Source organism: Lepidochelys kempii, chromosome 6 (assembly GCF_965140265.1).
Source record: "Lepidochelys kempii isolate rLepKem1 chromosome 6, rLepKem1.hap2, whole genome shotgun sequence".
NCBI classification, from domain to species: domain Eukaryota; kingdom Metazoa; phylum Chordata; order Testudines; family Cheloniidae; genus Lepidochelys; species Lepidochelys kempii.
This window is the reverse complement of record NC_133261.1, coordinates 42,551,181-42,568,375: the sequence shown is the minus strand read 5'-3', so window position 1 is coordinate 42,568,375 and position 17,195 is coordinate 42,551,181. Positions and strand designations below refer to the sequence as shown.

Genomic DNA, 17,195 nt, shown 5'->3' with positions numbered 1-17,195 from the left:
GACCTGAAAGATATACTGTAGATAGTAAAACTGTTTGGGTTATTATGCTTATCACTTGTAGCTGTCAGTATCGTAGCTAGAACAGAATATTTGCAATACAACATACAGTATTAATAAGCCAGTGTTCACATGCGGATTCCTGTTTGAGCCTGTAACTAAGAAATGGCATGGGAGCGTCCGGATGGGCTAATAAATGAAATGTAAGGTGGCCTTATGAAATACAGGGCGGGTTTTAAGCCAATGCACAGAAAAGGCATATTCCTATTGGAATCAATGGCTAAACTCCCAGTCATTTCAATGGGAACTGGCTCAGGCTGACAGAAATATCTGAGTGACGCTGAGTGATGCTTTATAGTATATTTCAATCTTCTTGGATAATACATCTGTAGAAGGATAAAGTGAAATTTTGGATTCATTAAGGATAATGAAAATTGTCATTAGATGCTCTTCCGAGCACACTGAAGAGTTTAATTTATGCACTACTTGTCAGTTCCTTTTTTCTATTGGTTCCTGGTAAAGAAGCACATAATTCTCATGTTCTCTCTCTCCGTCTGTCACACACACTTTCTCTCTCGCTCTGAAATACTGGGAAAGCTTTCTGTGCCCAGTTAGATACTTGGGTTGCTTTGAGGTCTAGCCTGCCCTTGAGCAAGCAACCAGGAACTGGCATTAGAGCGCACACATTTTGAGAGGTTGTATTCACTCCCCCACCCACCCTAGGGAAGAGGGTCTTGACAGGACTCTAGACACATGTCCTCCAGTGCATTCCACAGTGAGCACTATAACCCACAGTGCCCCCTGGCACAGAGCGTAGCAGCCCTTCCAGCCAAGCACTGCTCAGGGACCAACTGCCCTAACTTCTCCCTAATGTGCAGCAGCCAGGGACTTTCCCCAGTGGACCCCCCCCACACACACACACCATCTACAGGGACAGGAAAACTAGCCCGTGAGCCAGAAATGTTGCCTCCATGCTATAGTTAACCAAACTCTCACATGTAACTGTTGTAAACTGTCCTTCAGATTGAAAAGCGTGAATGCAAGTGTGTGTGTGTGTGTGAGAGAGAGAGAGACTGTCCTTATCGAACACATTACAGTTCAGTTTCTACTTCCATGGTGACCCTACGTTAACAGAGACAGAAATAGTTGTACAGCATAGATCGGATATATACATCTCAGCTCATACTTGCATCTATCAGGAGAATTGCCAGTGGTGCTACACACTAGTGCAAAACCCTGTGTGAGAAGAGAATTAGACTATATGTGATAGTGAGAGATCCATGCACTGGCAAATATGCCAGTCATTTCCCCCTATGTCTCCAACTCTCATATTATGGAGAGAGAGAGAGAGAGAGAGAGAGAGGTTCCAGGGTTGTTACTCTGAAGCCTAGAATGCCTGGTGAGTCAATGTGATGCAATGGAAACAGCTACAAGCATGGTTAAGAGCCCTTTTTGTTTAAAATATTACCATCACTGGCCTTTGCATTCTATTACCATCTAATGTTTAAGTTCTCAGCCATTTTCAGGTTTTTTACACTTTACAAAGTACGCCTGTACGAGCTTTCACCTAGCATGTATATATGTGTGTGTGTGTGAGCATGTGTTTGTATATATTACATAATACACACGCAAATATGTGTGCTAGCTAGTATTAAATACACCATATACAGGCAGGTCATGTCTTTTTAAAGGGGATTCACAGAGTCTTCATTTGACCTCCCATAATAAATCCCATGCACAATTAATTGCAGGTGCTGAGGCTAGCATTTATAGTCCTAGTAATCTGATTTAGGCCTACTAATCAAGATACCGTGTGAGTGTGCAAACACACACACACATAAACTGAACCTTTGCGTATAACAATATACACAATTTAGTCTGCGTAAGTATGCAGCCATCCATATATAAAAACAATAACTGTAGCCATCTGAAATGTATAAATGATAAAAAAAATGAATTTTTAAATGAAAAATCTCCCTTTTAAATCAATAGTTTATAGCTGGTAATTTCTGTGCAATTAGAACTATTAAGTGTAATAGACAAATATCAGTAAAAAGGAGGATTTAATCTAAGGTTGTTTAGCTTTCATACATTTCTGCTCCTGTCAGGTTTTTAATTTTCTTTTATTAAAAATCATATTATGCTTTGAATGGAACATATCGTTGTCCTAAAGGATTGTGTGTTTAGATGCCTTTAATCCTGGCAGCGGTGTAGTGATTCACTCAGCACCACAATTTCTGTTAGTTAAAGTTTACAGTAAAGTGTTTTCTGTATCTATTTATGTGCTGGACTGCGCAGCCTGCAAAATAAAACAGACTCAAAACTCACTGTGAATTGGGCGGGGGGGTTGGGAGGGGGAGAAGGGTTGAAGCACCAGATCTGTTCTTCATTGCAGCATTGCAAGTAACAACTGGACTACAATGAAGCAGCTTCATAGATGTGAGAATGTTTAGACTTAGCTGCCAACAACTGAAGGCTTTTAGCTTTCGCTAGCCGGTCACAGTTTGCATTGTTGTTGCCTTCTCTTGCCTTGATTTGTCTTCTCTCATTATTTCTTGACATGCCGCTGTCCACCCACATCCACATTAGCAACCCTCACATAAAGCATGTTGAGATATTAACCAGGTTGTAGGTTCAGTGGAAAATTACATTAAGATTATGCTGTGTGGAGGTATAAAGGGCTGGTATTAGCTTTCCAAACGAACTTTGCTTTTGTTACAAACACAGCTGCTTTTAAAAAACATCCTAAATGGAATATATATTTCATAAACATACATATATTTATGTAAGAGGAAAATGATTTCCAATCCCCATTGAAAATTCTGCTATATTGTTGAGTTCATTTAGCGCTTAATTATAAATCTCTATGGAAATTGGAAAACGGTTTTCCTCTTTCATAAATACTGTTATGTAAGCAGACCGTTGTATAGAGTGCTGACTTTAGATGAATTTATAATCTTTTCAACCCAAATTACAGCATGCTTGAGTCATAATGTCCATAAAGTTATTTCTTTGAGGACCTCAAATATTGAAAATTGAAAATAAATTCAGATTAACACTTAGTCAATATATAATGTTAACCTAATAGGGTAACAAAATTTGCAACACCACACTATAAGGTTAAAAAGAAAATAGTATAATAAAGGAAATACAAAGGCTTTGGCATGGTTTTTACAATCAACAATGGTTAATTTTGATATGTAGTTGTGAACAACTTCAAAACACTTAAGTTTAAAACTCTTGCAAGCACTTTTAATTGATTAGGAATGAATTCTAGATGCACAAAAATGATTGGACTGTGAACAATAGTACAACTATATCTAAGAACAATTAACTTTTGCCGACCAAAAAAGAAATGTATGATGCATGAAAATGTGTATAAAACATCTATAGAATATTCTTGTCAAATATAAATGAAATTAACTTTATTATAGAAATCATTCTGGGAGATTTCTAGGGAAGACAAATACTTACATTTTGACATAAAACAAATTGGATTATATCGAAGACACAATCTACCTTTTATCTATCAAACTCTTTTCTTCATTGAAGTTCTCTCTTACCCCTTGTTTGCACATAAGCTTCATCTGTTAACAACCTTTGGAAATACCAACAGATATTTTTCTTACATAAATCTAGTGCGTATTGTTCCAGGTTTAATTATATGCAATGGAATGATACGAACTTGGAACATCAGTCCATAAACAGATTGGTAGAAGTATTCGATATATCTTGATAAAACTCTTAAATTCGTGGCAAAGCTTGTTGTTGATCATGGCTTCCTCTTTTTTTTTTTTAAACAACTTCATGACCAACACAGATCAAACATCCATCCAGTCTACATTGTTCTTTTTTTTTTCATTATAACATACAAATGCCCATTTACAAATAATACACCAAAATGAATAAAAGTTTGGATACCAAAATGAAGATTTGTTCCAACTGATATAATGCCTTCAGTGTACAAAGGTCCATGTTAAAGTCTTTTCCATGTGTTACAGAATAGGGCACAGTTGCAGTACAGGAGCCATTCTTCCTTTATAAAATACTGCTGAACATCCAACTGTTGTCCATATAGTCATTTACGGAATTAACACATGTTTTACTGTAATCTTGGCCAGTATTGAGACATATCAGGTTCACTGCCAGGAACTTGAACTGGAACTGACACGCCAGGTGAAATAAGACCTGAAAAATGAGTGGGAAATATATATTTTTAGCTTTTCTACATACAACACATTTTTCCTACTTTACAGTTTTAAAGAGTTGTTCTTGTATTCTGGAAAGTATTAAATCAACCTACCAACTTACAGAATCTTAGGATTTGTTTGTATGTTTTAAAAGTCCTCCGAACACAGAATTGAATTAAGTATCAGAGGGGTAGCCGTGTTAGTATGTATCCACAAAAACAATGAAGAGTCTGGGTTTTTTACCCACGAAAGCTTATGCTCAAATAAATCTGTTAGTCTTTAAGGTGCCACCGGACTCCTCATTGTTTTTATAGAATTGACTTGTTATTACCAATAAATTTTCATTTCATACGCTAAAAAAAAGCCAAATTCTCAGCTTATTTACACCAGCTGAGAATCTGGCCCAAAACATATAAAAAAGTTTTCACCATCGATCCTTTTTATTCTCAGAAATGTGTCTAATTTGCTCCTGTTTACAACAGTTTATTCATTTGTTTCAATTAGTTTCCCTTATTATAAATACACTGAAGCCTCCACGAGAGATCAGCCCAATAGACAACCTCATGTCTTAAAACTCTGCCCCACAGTATCTGCAAATGTAGACCCCAATTCTACAAACGCTTACACAGATGATTAACTTTACTACGATGAGTAGCAATCCCATTACAGTCAATGGGACTACACATAGTAATAAAGTTAATCACATGCCTACATGTTTGGCAAGATCAGGACCATCCTGAGAAAAATTCTCTCGCACCTTCATTAGAAGGACACTTCCTTTAAGCAACCAGTTTTTGTCTCTCCTCTCAGTTGCAACTTAAAATAAGATTTCAATGGACACCCCAAAAGCCAAGGAAGGTTTTAGATTTTGGCCTTTGGTCAAATTCTGCCGCTATTTAAGCCACTGGTAACAGGTTTGGGCCCTTTGGCAGCCAGATGGTTAGCACCAAATGAATATTAGTCTAAAAGAAAGACAGTGTAGAATACTGGTGAAACCAAACTTTGGGAAATTTATCTTCGTAGAAGAAATTAACGGACACCTACCTGTTGAAGTGGTTCCAGAAGTGCCCATTGGCTGGCTGTTCATGTGTGTCTGCATGTGAGGAGGTGTGTACGTATCATAGCTCCGCCCATTCACTGACGGACTAGTGGGCAGCATGCAAGAGTAGGAGGAGGTCTGGCTGGGAACTGGGGGCTGTGGGGAGGAAAGGACAAAATAATGTTACAAATCTATTAATTTAAAATGATTTGAAGCCTCCATTTCATCTATTGGTATCTACCAGCACACAGAAGTTTCATTGGACCGTCCTAGCCTCTTTTGCATAAGCACAAACAAGCCAAAGTTAGTCTTCTAAATCCATATTACGGACCTTAAACGAGTGGTTTCTTTTCAGAGATGTTGGCCAGTTACCACTCTTAATAAAGTCAATAGAAGCTGAGGGTGCTCAGGGTATCTGAAAATAAGGCTATTTTATCTAAGTGCCTAGATATGGATTTAGATACCTAACTTTCGGCACCCAAGCTTGAAATGCTGGCCTTGTTGCTGATGCAGAGGAGAATAGGCCTCACAATATTTGCATATACAGATAGATTGAGTGTGGGTCCAATTCTGCTCTCACATACATTGGTGTAAATCAGAAGTAACTTCACTGGAGTATACCAGTATACGTCTGTCTGTCTGTCTGTCTCTCTCTCTCTCTCTCACACACAAAGATATTTTTCCATTGTGTTTCTTGGTGGTATCCATGTCAGTGGATTACTCATAACTAGGACTTTGCCAAATTCACGGCCATGAAAAATGCGTCATGGACCGCGAAATCTAGTCTCCTCCCATGAAATCCTGTCTTTTGTGTGCTTTACCCTATACTTTACAGATTTCATGGGGGAGACCAGCGTTTCTCAAATCAGGGAGTCCTGACCCAAAAGGGAGTTGCAGGAGGGGGGGTGTCAAGAGGTTAGTTTAGTGGAGGTTGTGGTATTGCCATTCTTACATCTGCGCTGCCTTTAGAGCTGGGCGGCCAGAGACAGCGGCTGCTGGCCAAGCGCCCAGCTCTGAAGGCAGCACCCTGCCAGCAGCAGCGCAGAAGTAAGGGTGGCAATACCATGCCGTGCCATCCTTACTTCTGTGTTGCTGCTAGTGGCTGCTCTGCTTTCAGAGCTGGACTCCTGGCCAGCAGCTGCCGCTCTCCAGATGCCCGGCTCTGAAGGCAGTGTTATCCCTACAATAACCTTGAGACCCCCCCACATCTCCTTTTTTGGGTCAGGACCCTACAATTACAACACCATGAAATTTCAGATTTAAATAGCTGAAATCATGAAATTTACCATTTTAAAAATCCTATGACCGTGAAATTGACCAAAATGGACCATGAATTTGGTAGGGCCCTACTCAAAACAACTGCAGTTGGCCCCGAACTCATGACAACAAAACCTTGTACCGCACAAGCAAATATATCTTACATGCATACACACTATCTACACACTACCTGCAAAGAATATGGTGTAAATAAAATATGCCATGGTAGAACGTACATTGTCATTGATTAAGGCTGATGATGCACAATCCACTTACAAATTCATTTCAGTCACCACCTTTATGAATTATACAGTTATCCCTCAGCAATGAATATTTAGGCTAGGGTTTTCAAAGGGGGTTAAGGGAGTTAGGCACCTAAGTAGGTGCCTAACATTATTTTGCCTCTGTAATAAGTGGCAAGCCCAAGGAGGAATGAAGTTTAAGAGGGTCTCCTGCACTCCCAAAATGTATCTCTGGATGGCAAAATGTATTTTGCCATCCACTCTCTGACTGACATGAATTGCACCAAAGGCCTTGAATATCAATAAATAACAGTTTAACTGTTTCATTGTTCTGTAAGGTTGAGGGATTCTGCCTGCAGCACCAAACTTTATTTGGTTGATTCTGAGCAATTAGTAACATAGTAATTAGTATACTGGAATAGATCTATAGCCCATCTAATCTAATATCCTGTCTGCCACACTGATCAATGCTATATGCTTCAGACAAAGCTGTAAACCCCTCACAACTGGCCAACACAATTACAATGCCCAGCCCCTGCCCCCACCATTTAAAAAATTGTATTTTGCATCTGAAAGGACTATAGGGGAGTCCCCAGAGGAGTAGATTCCTTCCTAACCCTTCTGGTGATCACTTTATGCTTTCAAGCATGAGGATCAACTGTTCTTGGAATCTTAACTTAGCTAGCATAGTTGCAGGTGCCAATCACATCTTTCTCTCTCATGTGTTTCTAATGTGCCCAAAGCCATAGCACCTGAGCAGTAAATATCTAATCCTTTTAGCAATTTACTAAGTCGTTTGTCTCAATAATACTGCAGCAAGGAGTCCCACAAGTTAATTCTCTTTTTCTTAACAAGGTATTTTCATTTTCTTCATGTTAAATTTGTTGCTTTTTAATTTTGAGTGCAATTGGCCTTCTCCACGCAAATACCATTCATTATTTTATATAATTTAACCATGTCCCTCCCAACTCCTCTCCTTTCCAAACTATATAATTCTAGTCTTTTAAATTTCTCTTCACTCCACTGATCGCTATTGCTGCTCTTTCCTTTTTGTTTCTGCTAGGACTGTAAGGGAAATATTTTCAAAGACAGACAGGTGCGTTATACACTCAGCTTCTATTCACTTGTACTGGGAGTTGGGATCCCTAACTGCCCTTTGTGCCTTTCAAAATCCCTTCCTTAATTCATACCAAGGGCCTGTCTCTGTATTCCTGGCACACTCCAAGCTCCGCTGACTTCTGATGGACCTTTTGGCACTCAAAGTTGAGGATCTGGCCATTCATCACTTAGTATATTACTTACTTGCATAGGCAGGTTGTTAGCCATTGTGAAGCTAGGCATGGGTGGCAGAGCACTGTATGTGTTTGTTAGCGCAGTGTCTGTTCTGCCCAACATTGAACCTGATGTGAAAGAGGAAACTATAATAAAATAGACAAATAGGAGATGAACACATTAGTTTAAGCTTCGATAACATTTGTTATATATATATTCAGAGGATTATGTTTTAGTTCCCTGAAAGGATGAATTGATCTGAATATATGTCTTAGATTACCAGGTGTGGTAGGTTGCGGGATTGGTTGGTAGACACTTGTGCTGAAACTACTGCTGATGGGAATATGGCTGGGTGTGTTGCTGGCTTGTCTTCTCTGATTCCTCAGTTTCTCTTCCCTTCTCCATTTTGCCCTCCTGTTGGAAAACCACACCTGAAAATAAAGGTTTTTTTTTAATTATTACATAGGCAAGATTATACCTAATCATTCATTACATGTAGTGGCATAATGCTAACATACACCCTACTTGGAGCATAACAATCCATTCAGTATAAGTCAACCCTATGTCTGTTGTTTATGCTCACAAAGCTGGAGATGGACAAACGTTTGATCAAGATCAATGGCTTCCTTGGACCTTAAAAAGTTCGTCATAAAAAAAATGTAAGGGCACAAGAAGTTGAGTACCTGTATTCTTGCTTCAGGTAGGTCTATTTTGGCAGCTAGTCTCTCCCTGGCAAACACATCAGGATAATGAGTTCTCTCAAATTCTGAAAAAAAGAAACAATGTCGCATTAGATCTAAAGACTTTTTTTTTTTAAATGACTTAACATAGCTAGATTTGAAACGTCAGGTCATTTCTTAGCATTTCCCATGCTCTATATATTCTACAGGACAGTCACGTAAAAGTGAAGTTGAAATTTGTGTGGGTTAGTAATGGCGCAATATTTGTGCCATACTCACATAGGTGTCCCCACTGAGATCACATAGGTAAGGATTTGTGGGACTGGGTCCAATGTGAATATTTCTCAGGGAGTGTTAGGGTTCCAGGACCCTGCTCAGAGAGGACTCAAAGCAGCTGAGAGTCAATCACCAGCAAGGGACTTGGCACACAGCTGTTTGCCGTCAGTGAAGGATCTTTGTGGTCATGAGGCCCTAAGCATGTCACAGTGGGACCTGTAGCAAGGATGGGTGAACAGCAGCTGGGAGTTCCATAACTCTCATTCAGCCAGCATGCACAGTGTGCCCTGCAACTTGGGGACAGTTGGTGTGTATTTAAAGAAGGGATGGGTAGGGAGCTGTGAATAGAATTGTATTGTGCCTGGGGTAATTTTAATGCTCTCTTAAGTATTTTCCTTTAAAATCAAACTTTTTACAGCTGTTCAGATACTACAGTGATGAATGCCATAAAAATGCCTATAAATAAACCTCTGAAGCATGCTGGAGGAAAAAACAGAAGGGTGGGAAGCATGGATTTTATGTACCTTTCTATCTATGTATATAATGTCTGTGAATGCCCATTCCATTTAGCTCTGAGCATAACCAGGATGCATTTTGCTTTTCTCTCCTATTTTAGTCATTGGAAAATGTCACTCACCTTTCTCAAGGGCTTCAATTTGCTCTTGGGTAAAGGATGTCCTATTTCTCTGCAGCTTTCTTTTCAGCTGAAGTCTCATCTGTGCCTCATCTGAATCTTCTCCATTAGAGCTGATGGAGTTTGTGTTTTCACCTCCTCCTTCCTGTTGTGGACAGCCATCTGCAACAACCACAACAGGACATTAAAACACATTAAGCCCAACTATCAGCTTCCTATAGTTGCAATACTCAATCATAAACCAGGTCAGCCATGTTTGCTGACAACTTTTCTTAAACACACTTAAAGTGTCAAAGTAATAGCTCAGTGATGACATAAGTTATATAATAGCATTTTATTTTCCAATCTTGGCGCAACTATTCAATATTAAAACTCACTGTACTATAATTATATTTTCCTTTTTTACTCTGGAATAAAAGAGGCATAAAAATCATTTCCAGTGAAAATCATTCTTCATATTGAATCCTTACTAAAAAGCCATGCCATGCCAGTCTCCTTTCTCTGCAGAATTTATTTACCTATTGCTATATTTAAAACGGTGATGTTCAGTATTTCAGATTATCTATAATCAGTAATTCCTATCTAATCAATTAGATGTTGATAGGTTTGTAGAAAATGCTATTAAGAAACCAAACCAAGCTTGTAATCTTTTTTAAAAAATATTTATCCAGTTTTTATTTGAATTCTGCACAGTCAATTTCATTTTAAAGGTTGTGAATTTAGAAGTGCCTGCATTGTTCTGCAGTTTTATTCAACTATTGTATGAGTGTGCATTGCCTTGACACCTATTACTGAGCACAGCTGTAATTATATCATCACCAAGAACAGGCTATAATTGCTGAAAATGGAATTTTATATTTAGATAAAAGGACTGTCCATTCTTTGTAATGTGTTGCACCAGAGAAAAGTAAGATTTCTTTTAAAAATTTAACATGTAATTTTAAAAGAAATAGTAGCGAGTTCACTAACTAGCTAAATATGCTATTCTGCAGCTGAACGTTTGGCATATCATTTAAGTGGTACATTTTTAATTAGGGCATTTCCACCACTTTTAATGTAATTTCTATCATTAAACAAGGGGAAATTTTATTGTTTTCACATTTCTGTAGGACGGAAAGATGTGCACTTGGTCTAGCTGTCTTTCAAAGTGTCTGCAGACACTCAGGAAGGTTTGCAAAAGGAATGGACATTTCTGTAAAGGCAGAGAAGTTGTCACTAAATTAACTCTCCCTCTCTTTTCAGAGCATATTTTTCAAGACATTTTGATGTTGCTAAATGAAAGCTGGAGTAAGGGAGGCAGGGGCTACTTATGCTAATTTGCTTGAAAAGTTATGCTACAAAATAAATGGCAACACTCCTGTTACATCCTTTAAATATTGTGGGAAATCAACTTTAAAGTAATATCATTTATAATCAGCTAACAATAGGCACAGCCTTCAAAGCCTTAAGCGAATTGTGACAGAATCTGGTAGGATCTTTTCAAACACTTTGAAATGTTTTAAAACCCAAACTTTCTCCCCCATTTAAACAGTTGGATTCATCTACAGTGGTCACCATATGGGCGTTTGTAGATCTATTGAGATGACCACCAACACTTGAATAGAAAAGAGCTGCTTTTCACCGGTACACAATGCCAGCAGAGTAAGGGAAACTATTAAACTCTTGGGGCAGGAGGGTTGGCAAACTTTCGTGGGCAGAATTTTGAGGACACAATCAGGGCGGACAACAAAAAGATTCTCTTGAGGCGTGCAGTGGTCCACATTGTATCACAAGGATCCCAGTCAACAGACTTTTCAGTGAAGTATGTTAACCTTTATGCACTACTATCATTAATCACTGTCCCCTGGGCTGGGCTACTCAATGCTAGTTAGGATTTTTACTTTCTATAGGAGAAGAGAAAGAAAGAACACCCCTAAACTTGTGAATAGGACATCTCTATACACTGAGCCTGTTTACTCAACACCAGAAAGAGAGAAAACTACTTAGCTAAGATTAGATAAGCTTCAACTAACATATTAGAGCACAAGGGTCTGTTTTTATTTACTAGTGGAAGTTGCTGGGTGACTTTTGAAGTGTTTCCCAAGCAAGGACTTGTGTGTTCATACCCTAGGTTTTATTTGGGGAGGGGGGTGCCTTTAGAAAGGCTTCCCGTCTGCTCTGTTAGTTCCCCCGGCTTCTTAAGCAGCACTTTCCTAGCCAAACTTTTAAACCGACCCTTGTTTACCGAAGAGGAAGCCAAACTTGCAACCCTCATAACTAGAAGGGAGCGTCTTAAATTCATGGACGCTGGACTGCGCTAGGGAAGGCGTCCTTGTAAAGGGCATTTTCACTGCGCACCCGGCTCTGTTTCTTTGACAAGGCTCCAGTGATGTCTTCAAAGAATGTTTTTTTGTTAATCAATCCCTTTCTTTCTGGTTTATTTCTCGCCACCTGAGGTTACGGAGTGGTGGACCCGATCAGAGCCTTGGCGGCAGTGGCTTGTTCTTTTAAAAGGCTACATCGCACCTTAGTTTCACTCAAACTGGTTAGTGATCAAAACCCAACGCCCGCGTAATTTGTCAGCTGCTATTAATGCACAGCCTCCTTCATGTGCAAGCCGTGTCGTACAAAAAGAGAGGTTACAGCCAGATCACTGAATATACTCCTGGATCTTGCAACAATAAACTGTAGTTTCTCAATCTTAAACTTAAAAATTGAGTGATTTCAAAAAAAAAGATTATTTTTCCGGAGCCAACCATCCCTTCTAAAGCTTTAATGAAGGGCTTTTTACGGTCTTAAAACAGCATTTTCTTGCAACGCCTGGGAAGTTTAGCTTTGATTCGCTTCCTTTGCCCAAACTCGTGTTTTTAAAACACTGTTGATCGGACTAACGGTTCGCCATAGAATAACAAATATGATTTTTTTAAAGTGTCAGACAATTAAGATGTCTTCTTTTAAAAGGGGGCCTTCTTAGAAACGTTCTCAATAGGCTGTTCCACCTTCTAGACCTAATCCGTAAGAAAGCGAGTGAATGTGGTTCCCATTATCCTATAGCTAGACCATCTGACGCTGGCTGTAGGATTTGTTTCCTGGAAGAAGAAGAAAAAAGACTCTGGGAAATAAAATCATTCCTTAGTTTCTTAGTGTCTTAATCAGTGAGGCGGAAAACAAGCAAAAAAAGATAGCAAACCAATTGCGGCACCTTTCAGCTGTAGAGCTGGGATCAAAACATTGTAGCATCTGTTGAAAGAGAAAGTGTCTAAATCCTATAGAAGGCTTTAGACTTATAAGGGGGTGGGGGAGATAAGAAACAGTGTCTCCGTGATCCCTAAACCCACTAAATCACTGGAGAATTTCTCCCGGATAGAGATGTCTCTTTTTGTTCTGTCAGCCCGCATGTATCCATTATTTTATTCACTGCTGCATGGCGTTTATCAGATTGAGACCATATTTGTCCCCCTCTGAGACCTAACCTTGCCTTATGCTTTCTGAGTAATGGACTCTTAAAACCCAGGAACATAGCCCTGCAAGAAAAAACATTAGCGCCAGCATGAATATTCCAGAGGAAATCCATTTTATTCGTTTTAATTGTGTGATGCAATTGCTTTGAGTGCCCCCCCCCGAGCTTTCCTCTCCCCCGCCCCAGCACCTTCTTTGTAACTCAGGTCCAAGGCTGGTGTGCTCCAAGCTGGATGCGCATGGGAATGTTTTGCTTGATTTTATTTTTTACCCTCTCCCCATTGCTTAGTATCATAGAGCTCAGACTGATGCTAGGGTGTCTCTTTAACCCGGACACATTTTTGATGAGGGGGACGGGGTGGGGGCTATGCGAGAAACAAGCCAAAATCCACCAATAAATGTCAACACAATGCCAACAGTCCCAACGCTAATTCTCCAACTCAGGGGGGGAAAAGAGACTAGCAAACAAAATGAGACAAAGACATCCCAACTGCCCTACAATATGCATTATATAACCATTGCAAAGCTCGTCACCCGGCCGCATCAGCCTCTGGCCAGTTACAAACCCACTCGCTGTGGAAAGCGGCGAGTCTGTTTCCCACCGCTCCCACCGGTTTCGGGCTTGGGCAAGGGGGTGTCTGGAAGAAGCTATCAGGGGCTCTCTAGTGCAGGGCTGGGGGAGGCAATCTCAGGTTTAGCAACAAATCCAGACTCTCAAGTCTGTCCGGATGCGGGGAGGTTTCACTTTTAGGAGTGCTGCTCTGACACATTTCTTTGGAGTGGGTGTAGCTTTGCATCCCGCACTGATCTCTACATTTAACACGTTTTCTAAAACCTAGGGAGGAAAAAAAGTGCCTGAACAATTTTGAATTCTATTGACGAAAATGACACTCATTTTAGTTGCTACAATACGGGGCTCTGAACAGCCTGTAATTTGATTTAACAAGGAAAAAAGGGGGGGGGGAGAAAAAGAGAGAAGGATCCTAAAGACTGAGGTTAAACTCGAAACAGTTCACCTACAGGCACCCAAAGCGAGATCGCTCCCCTGCCCCTTCCGCCTGACTGGGTGATTTGGGGAGGGGACCCAGCCTTGGGTGGGGGCTCCACCCTGATCAAATCCAACCTTCACCCAGCTAACTAATTCAAATGAACGATGAAACCAGCAATGGCTAGTCAAAGCCAGGGAGAATGCCACTCAGTGTGGGAGCCGGGTCTGTGAGCTGGCGAGACATCCGTTTGGGGGTCTCCAAACAGCGATAGCGACACAGGGCAGATGACGCTTGTACACATATAGGTTACACAGAGACATTTTAGACAGCTGTCGGTACACAGGGTAGATTCTATACGTATACCATATGGGTTAGCTATAGCGAGCTACTTTGGCTGCAGGCATGTCGATGCAGAGTCCTCTATATAACTCTACCTCTCATCTCGAATCCATATACAAGGTATAGATTAGCCACGGTTGGCTCCATTACCCGCATTCCCCCTCCGCAGAAGCAAAGGGCCAGGCCGTGCAGTAACAAGGCAGGTCCCCTCCAAGGGCTAGGGGAGTGATTAAGGGCACTCGGGCGCTAGTTAGCCTTCCCTTTCCAGGGCAAGCCTCGCTTACTCTCTAACGCACTTTTCTATCTCCTGGCAAACCGGGAACACGAAAGGCTGTCTGGGGAAGTCTGAGCCCACAGGTAAATGTGCGGGTAGGGCGTTGGGACCCATTACTTCGGCTGAGTTCTCTCTCAGCTAGCCAGGCACCGGGCGATCATTAGGACTCTCCCAGTCCCAAAGAAGGAGATGATATTAGACAAAAAAGGCGAGAGCTCTGCTCTTTATCTTTCTAGTGTCCTTCATGGATTGTTTTCTTCTCTTAAAACTGACATGTCTAATTGGCAAGCGGTGCCATATCGTGTCCAGAGGTCTCCTGTGGAACATTTCTACAGCTGTCTCCTTCAGCTAGACGCTTATTCATGTCGCCTTAATGAGAAACAAAACGATCTCTAATGAGCAATTACATAGCGACAGAATTGTTCCCATAACAAATTCTTGCGTGTGACAGAAACATCCTTTGTACCAGATATTCCGCATACTGTTACTGGTTTTTTTTCCTTGCGGGGGGAAAACAAAAAGCAGGTTGTGGATAGACACCTCTTCTAAAGAACTGACCACAGCCAGGGAAAGGTCTGAGCCTGAACAGAGACTGCATTCAAACAGGAGCCATTAACCATCTTAACTATGTAACAGACCATCCCATTATCCTTTATATTATCCCCTTGTCATTCCTACAACAAATACCTATTAATCTTCAGGATAAACAGGTTCCTATATTTACAAAGTTGTTTCAGGTCCACTGAGGAGGGACAATAACCCTACAGAGATAGTTACCTTACAGTGTGACCCATCTCTCCGGGTTTAGAGACACTCACACAAAAAGCCAGCTTGGATGCTGAGCAGAAACTCTAATTAATAGGCTGATGGACAAGGTAAAGAATCAAATCAATCGTTCAGACACCTCCCCGACATACGCCAGGTCCGCGTGGCTATTTCATTGGCACTTTTACACCGAAAAAACGGGATTGTGAATGCAAAATTTCAGAACCAAACTGGAAACCAATCAGCTAATCAGCCCCCACTCTTCCTTAGAGCTGCACTACACACCTGCATTTATTTCCCCATCAGCCCATATGCCTTCTACTCACAGTCACATAATTTGTCAATGACAGTAAAGCGCAATATGATCCAATCATGTTTACCTCGCAGTCTGTCAGCGAGCTAGCTTGTTATACTCCTACAAGAGGGTGGTTCTCGATGCATTTAAATGGGAGATTTAGCTATAACACTACGTGGGTTTATTGGAAAAGGGTAAACTATTCATTTCAACAGGGATACATTGGAGGGGACATTGCAAAAACCGCTGCCTTTTTAAAAGCCTCAGGGATGTAGCGAACCTCACTCTGACCATTTTTTCTGTGGGGAAATTCACAGCAAAGATAATCAACGTCCATGCTCGCCTGTGCTTTTAATGTGTCATCGGAGAGCTCGGACGAGGCTGTGTGGAGAGGCGCCCTTTTGTTGACAAGCTTTGCAAAGCCCAGAAGCGCATCTGCCTGGGATCTGCCTTACCTTGCGTAGGCTGCCCTGGCACTGACGTCCCGGGGTACCATCCGGGTCGCGTGCCCCACGTCCCGGTCTGCCCATTCAGCATTCTTAGCTTGTCGTACATCCCATCTGCACCCATCTGTTGCTTTTCGCTAGCCAGGTTGCGTAGAACTCTGTTTATTGATGACACCTGAAAGGCAACCAACATTAAACAAAATGGTAGTGTGCAGCACTCCTAGAACAAGACTTCAGTTCAGTATCACCACACTCCTCTGCATCAGGGCTCTGGATTGATTTAACCTGGACATAATTAAAGAGATTACGTGATAATAATTTGACTGAGTAAAGCAGCTATCATAGACTGGTCGCTTTGTATTGCGATTGACCAGATTCCATTGATAAACCCAAAGAGATTTTCCTTGGTTTAGTCTTGCGTACATATATATTTATGAATTCCTGATGGACCAGACGTAAAGGATTACTCGGATTTTTAAGGCATTTATCAAGTTCTTTATGCAAAAATGTCTGACCCTGCCACATGCAAATGATGTGAACTACTATCCTCTCATTTGATATGAAAACAAAGGAAGCAGAGGCTCGCTACAGCTACCAGGCACTGAACACAACAGATAGGAAGATTTTTTTCATGAACTTACACTGGGTATATTATCGTTGGTACAGACCCCCTCTGATAGTAATCTGTCTCGAATCTCCCACGCAAAGATGGAGGGGCACTCTCGTTTATACTGCGCTATTTTGCTTACAACTTCTGGAGTCGCTACTCTTGGTTTACTACCTCCGATTGCCCTGGGTCTGATGGAGCCAGTTTCGTAATACCTGCCCAAAATTTTACTCACACATCCATTCGACACCTGCATAGGGAAGCGGACAGAAAATCACATTATTAATAATTTCAAGACAAAAATAAAATTGTTTAAGTATGCATTAAACAATGACAAGCTTACGTTTTGATTGTCCAGCACTTGGACTTTTGCATCTGCATGGGTCTATAACACAAAAATATACCTTAAATGGTATGAGAACTTACTTAGAAAATTGTTTTCTTTCTTTAAAAAA

The 17,195-nt window shown here is 40.8% G+C and overlaps 1 protein-coding gene across 16 annotated transcripts in view; it reads right to left on the bottom strand.

Moving 5' to 3' along the window:
- Positions 1-3,157: 3,157 nt before the first annotated feature.
- The window catches only part of PAX6 (paired box 6), a 31,628-nt gene continuing 17,590 nt past the window's right edge, over positions 3,158-17,195 (bottom strand). For 5 of the 16 annotated variants that reach the window (XM_073347747.1, XM_073347748.1, XM_073347746.1 and 2 more), the window contains 9 exons: positions 17,084-17,125; positions 16,775-16,990; positions 16,143-16,308; positions 9,591-9,749; positions 8,681-8,763; positions 8,278-8,428; positions 8,028-8,143; positions 5,232-5,382; positions 3,158-4,185 (listed from right to left, as the gene is read on the bottom strand). In XM_073347747.1, coding sequence (XP_073203848.1) covers positions 4,100-4,185; positions 5,232-5,382; positions 8,028-8,143; positions 8,278-8,428; positions 8,681-8,763; positions 9,591-9,749; positions 16,143-16,308; positions 16,775-16,990; positions 17,084-17,125 — 1,170 coding nt within the window. In that variant the 3' untranslated portion in view covers positions 3,158-4,099. The remainder of the gene's footprint in view (positions 4,186-5,231; positions 5,383-8,027; positions 8,144-8,277; positions 8,429-8,680; positions 8,764-9,590; positions 9,750-16,142; positions 16,309-16,774; positions 16,991-17,083; positions 17,126-17,195) is intronic. The other 11 variants (XM_073347751.1, XM_073347745.1, XM_073347744.1 and 8 more) reach the window with 7 other exon arrangements.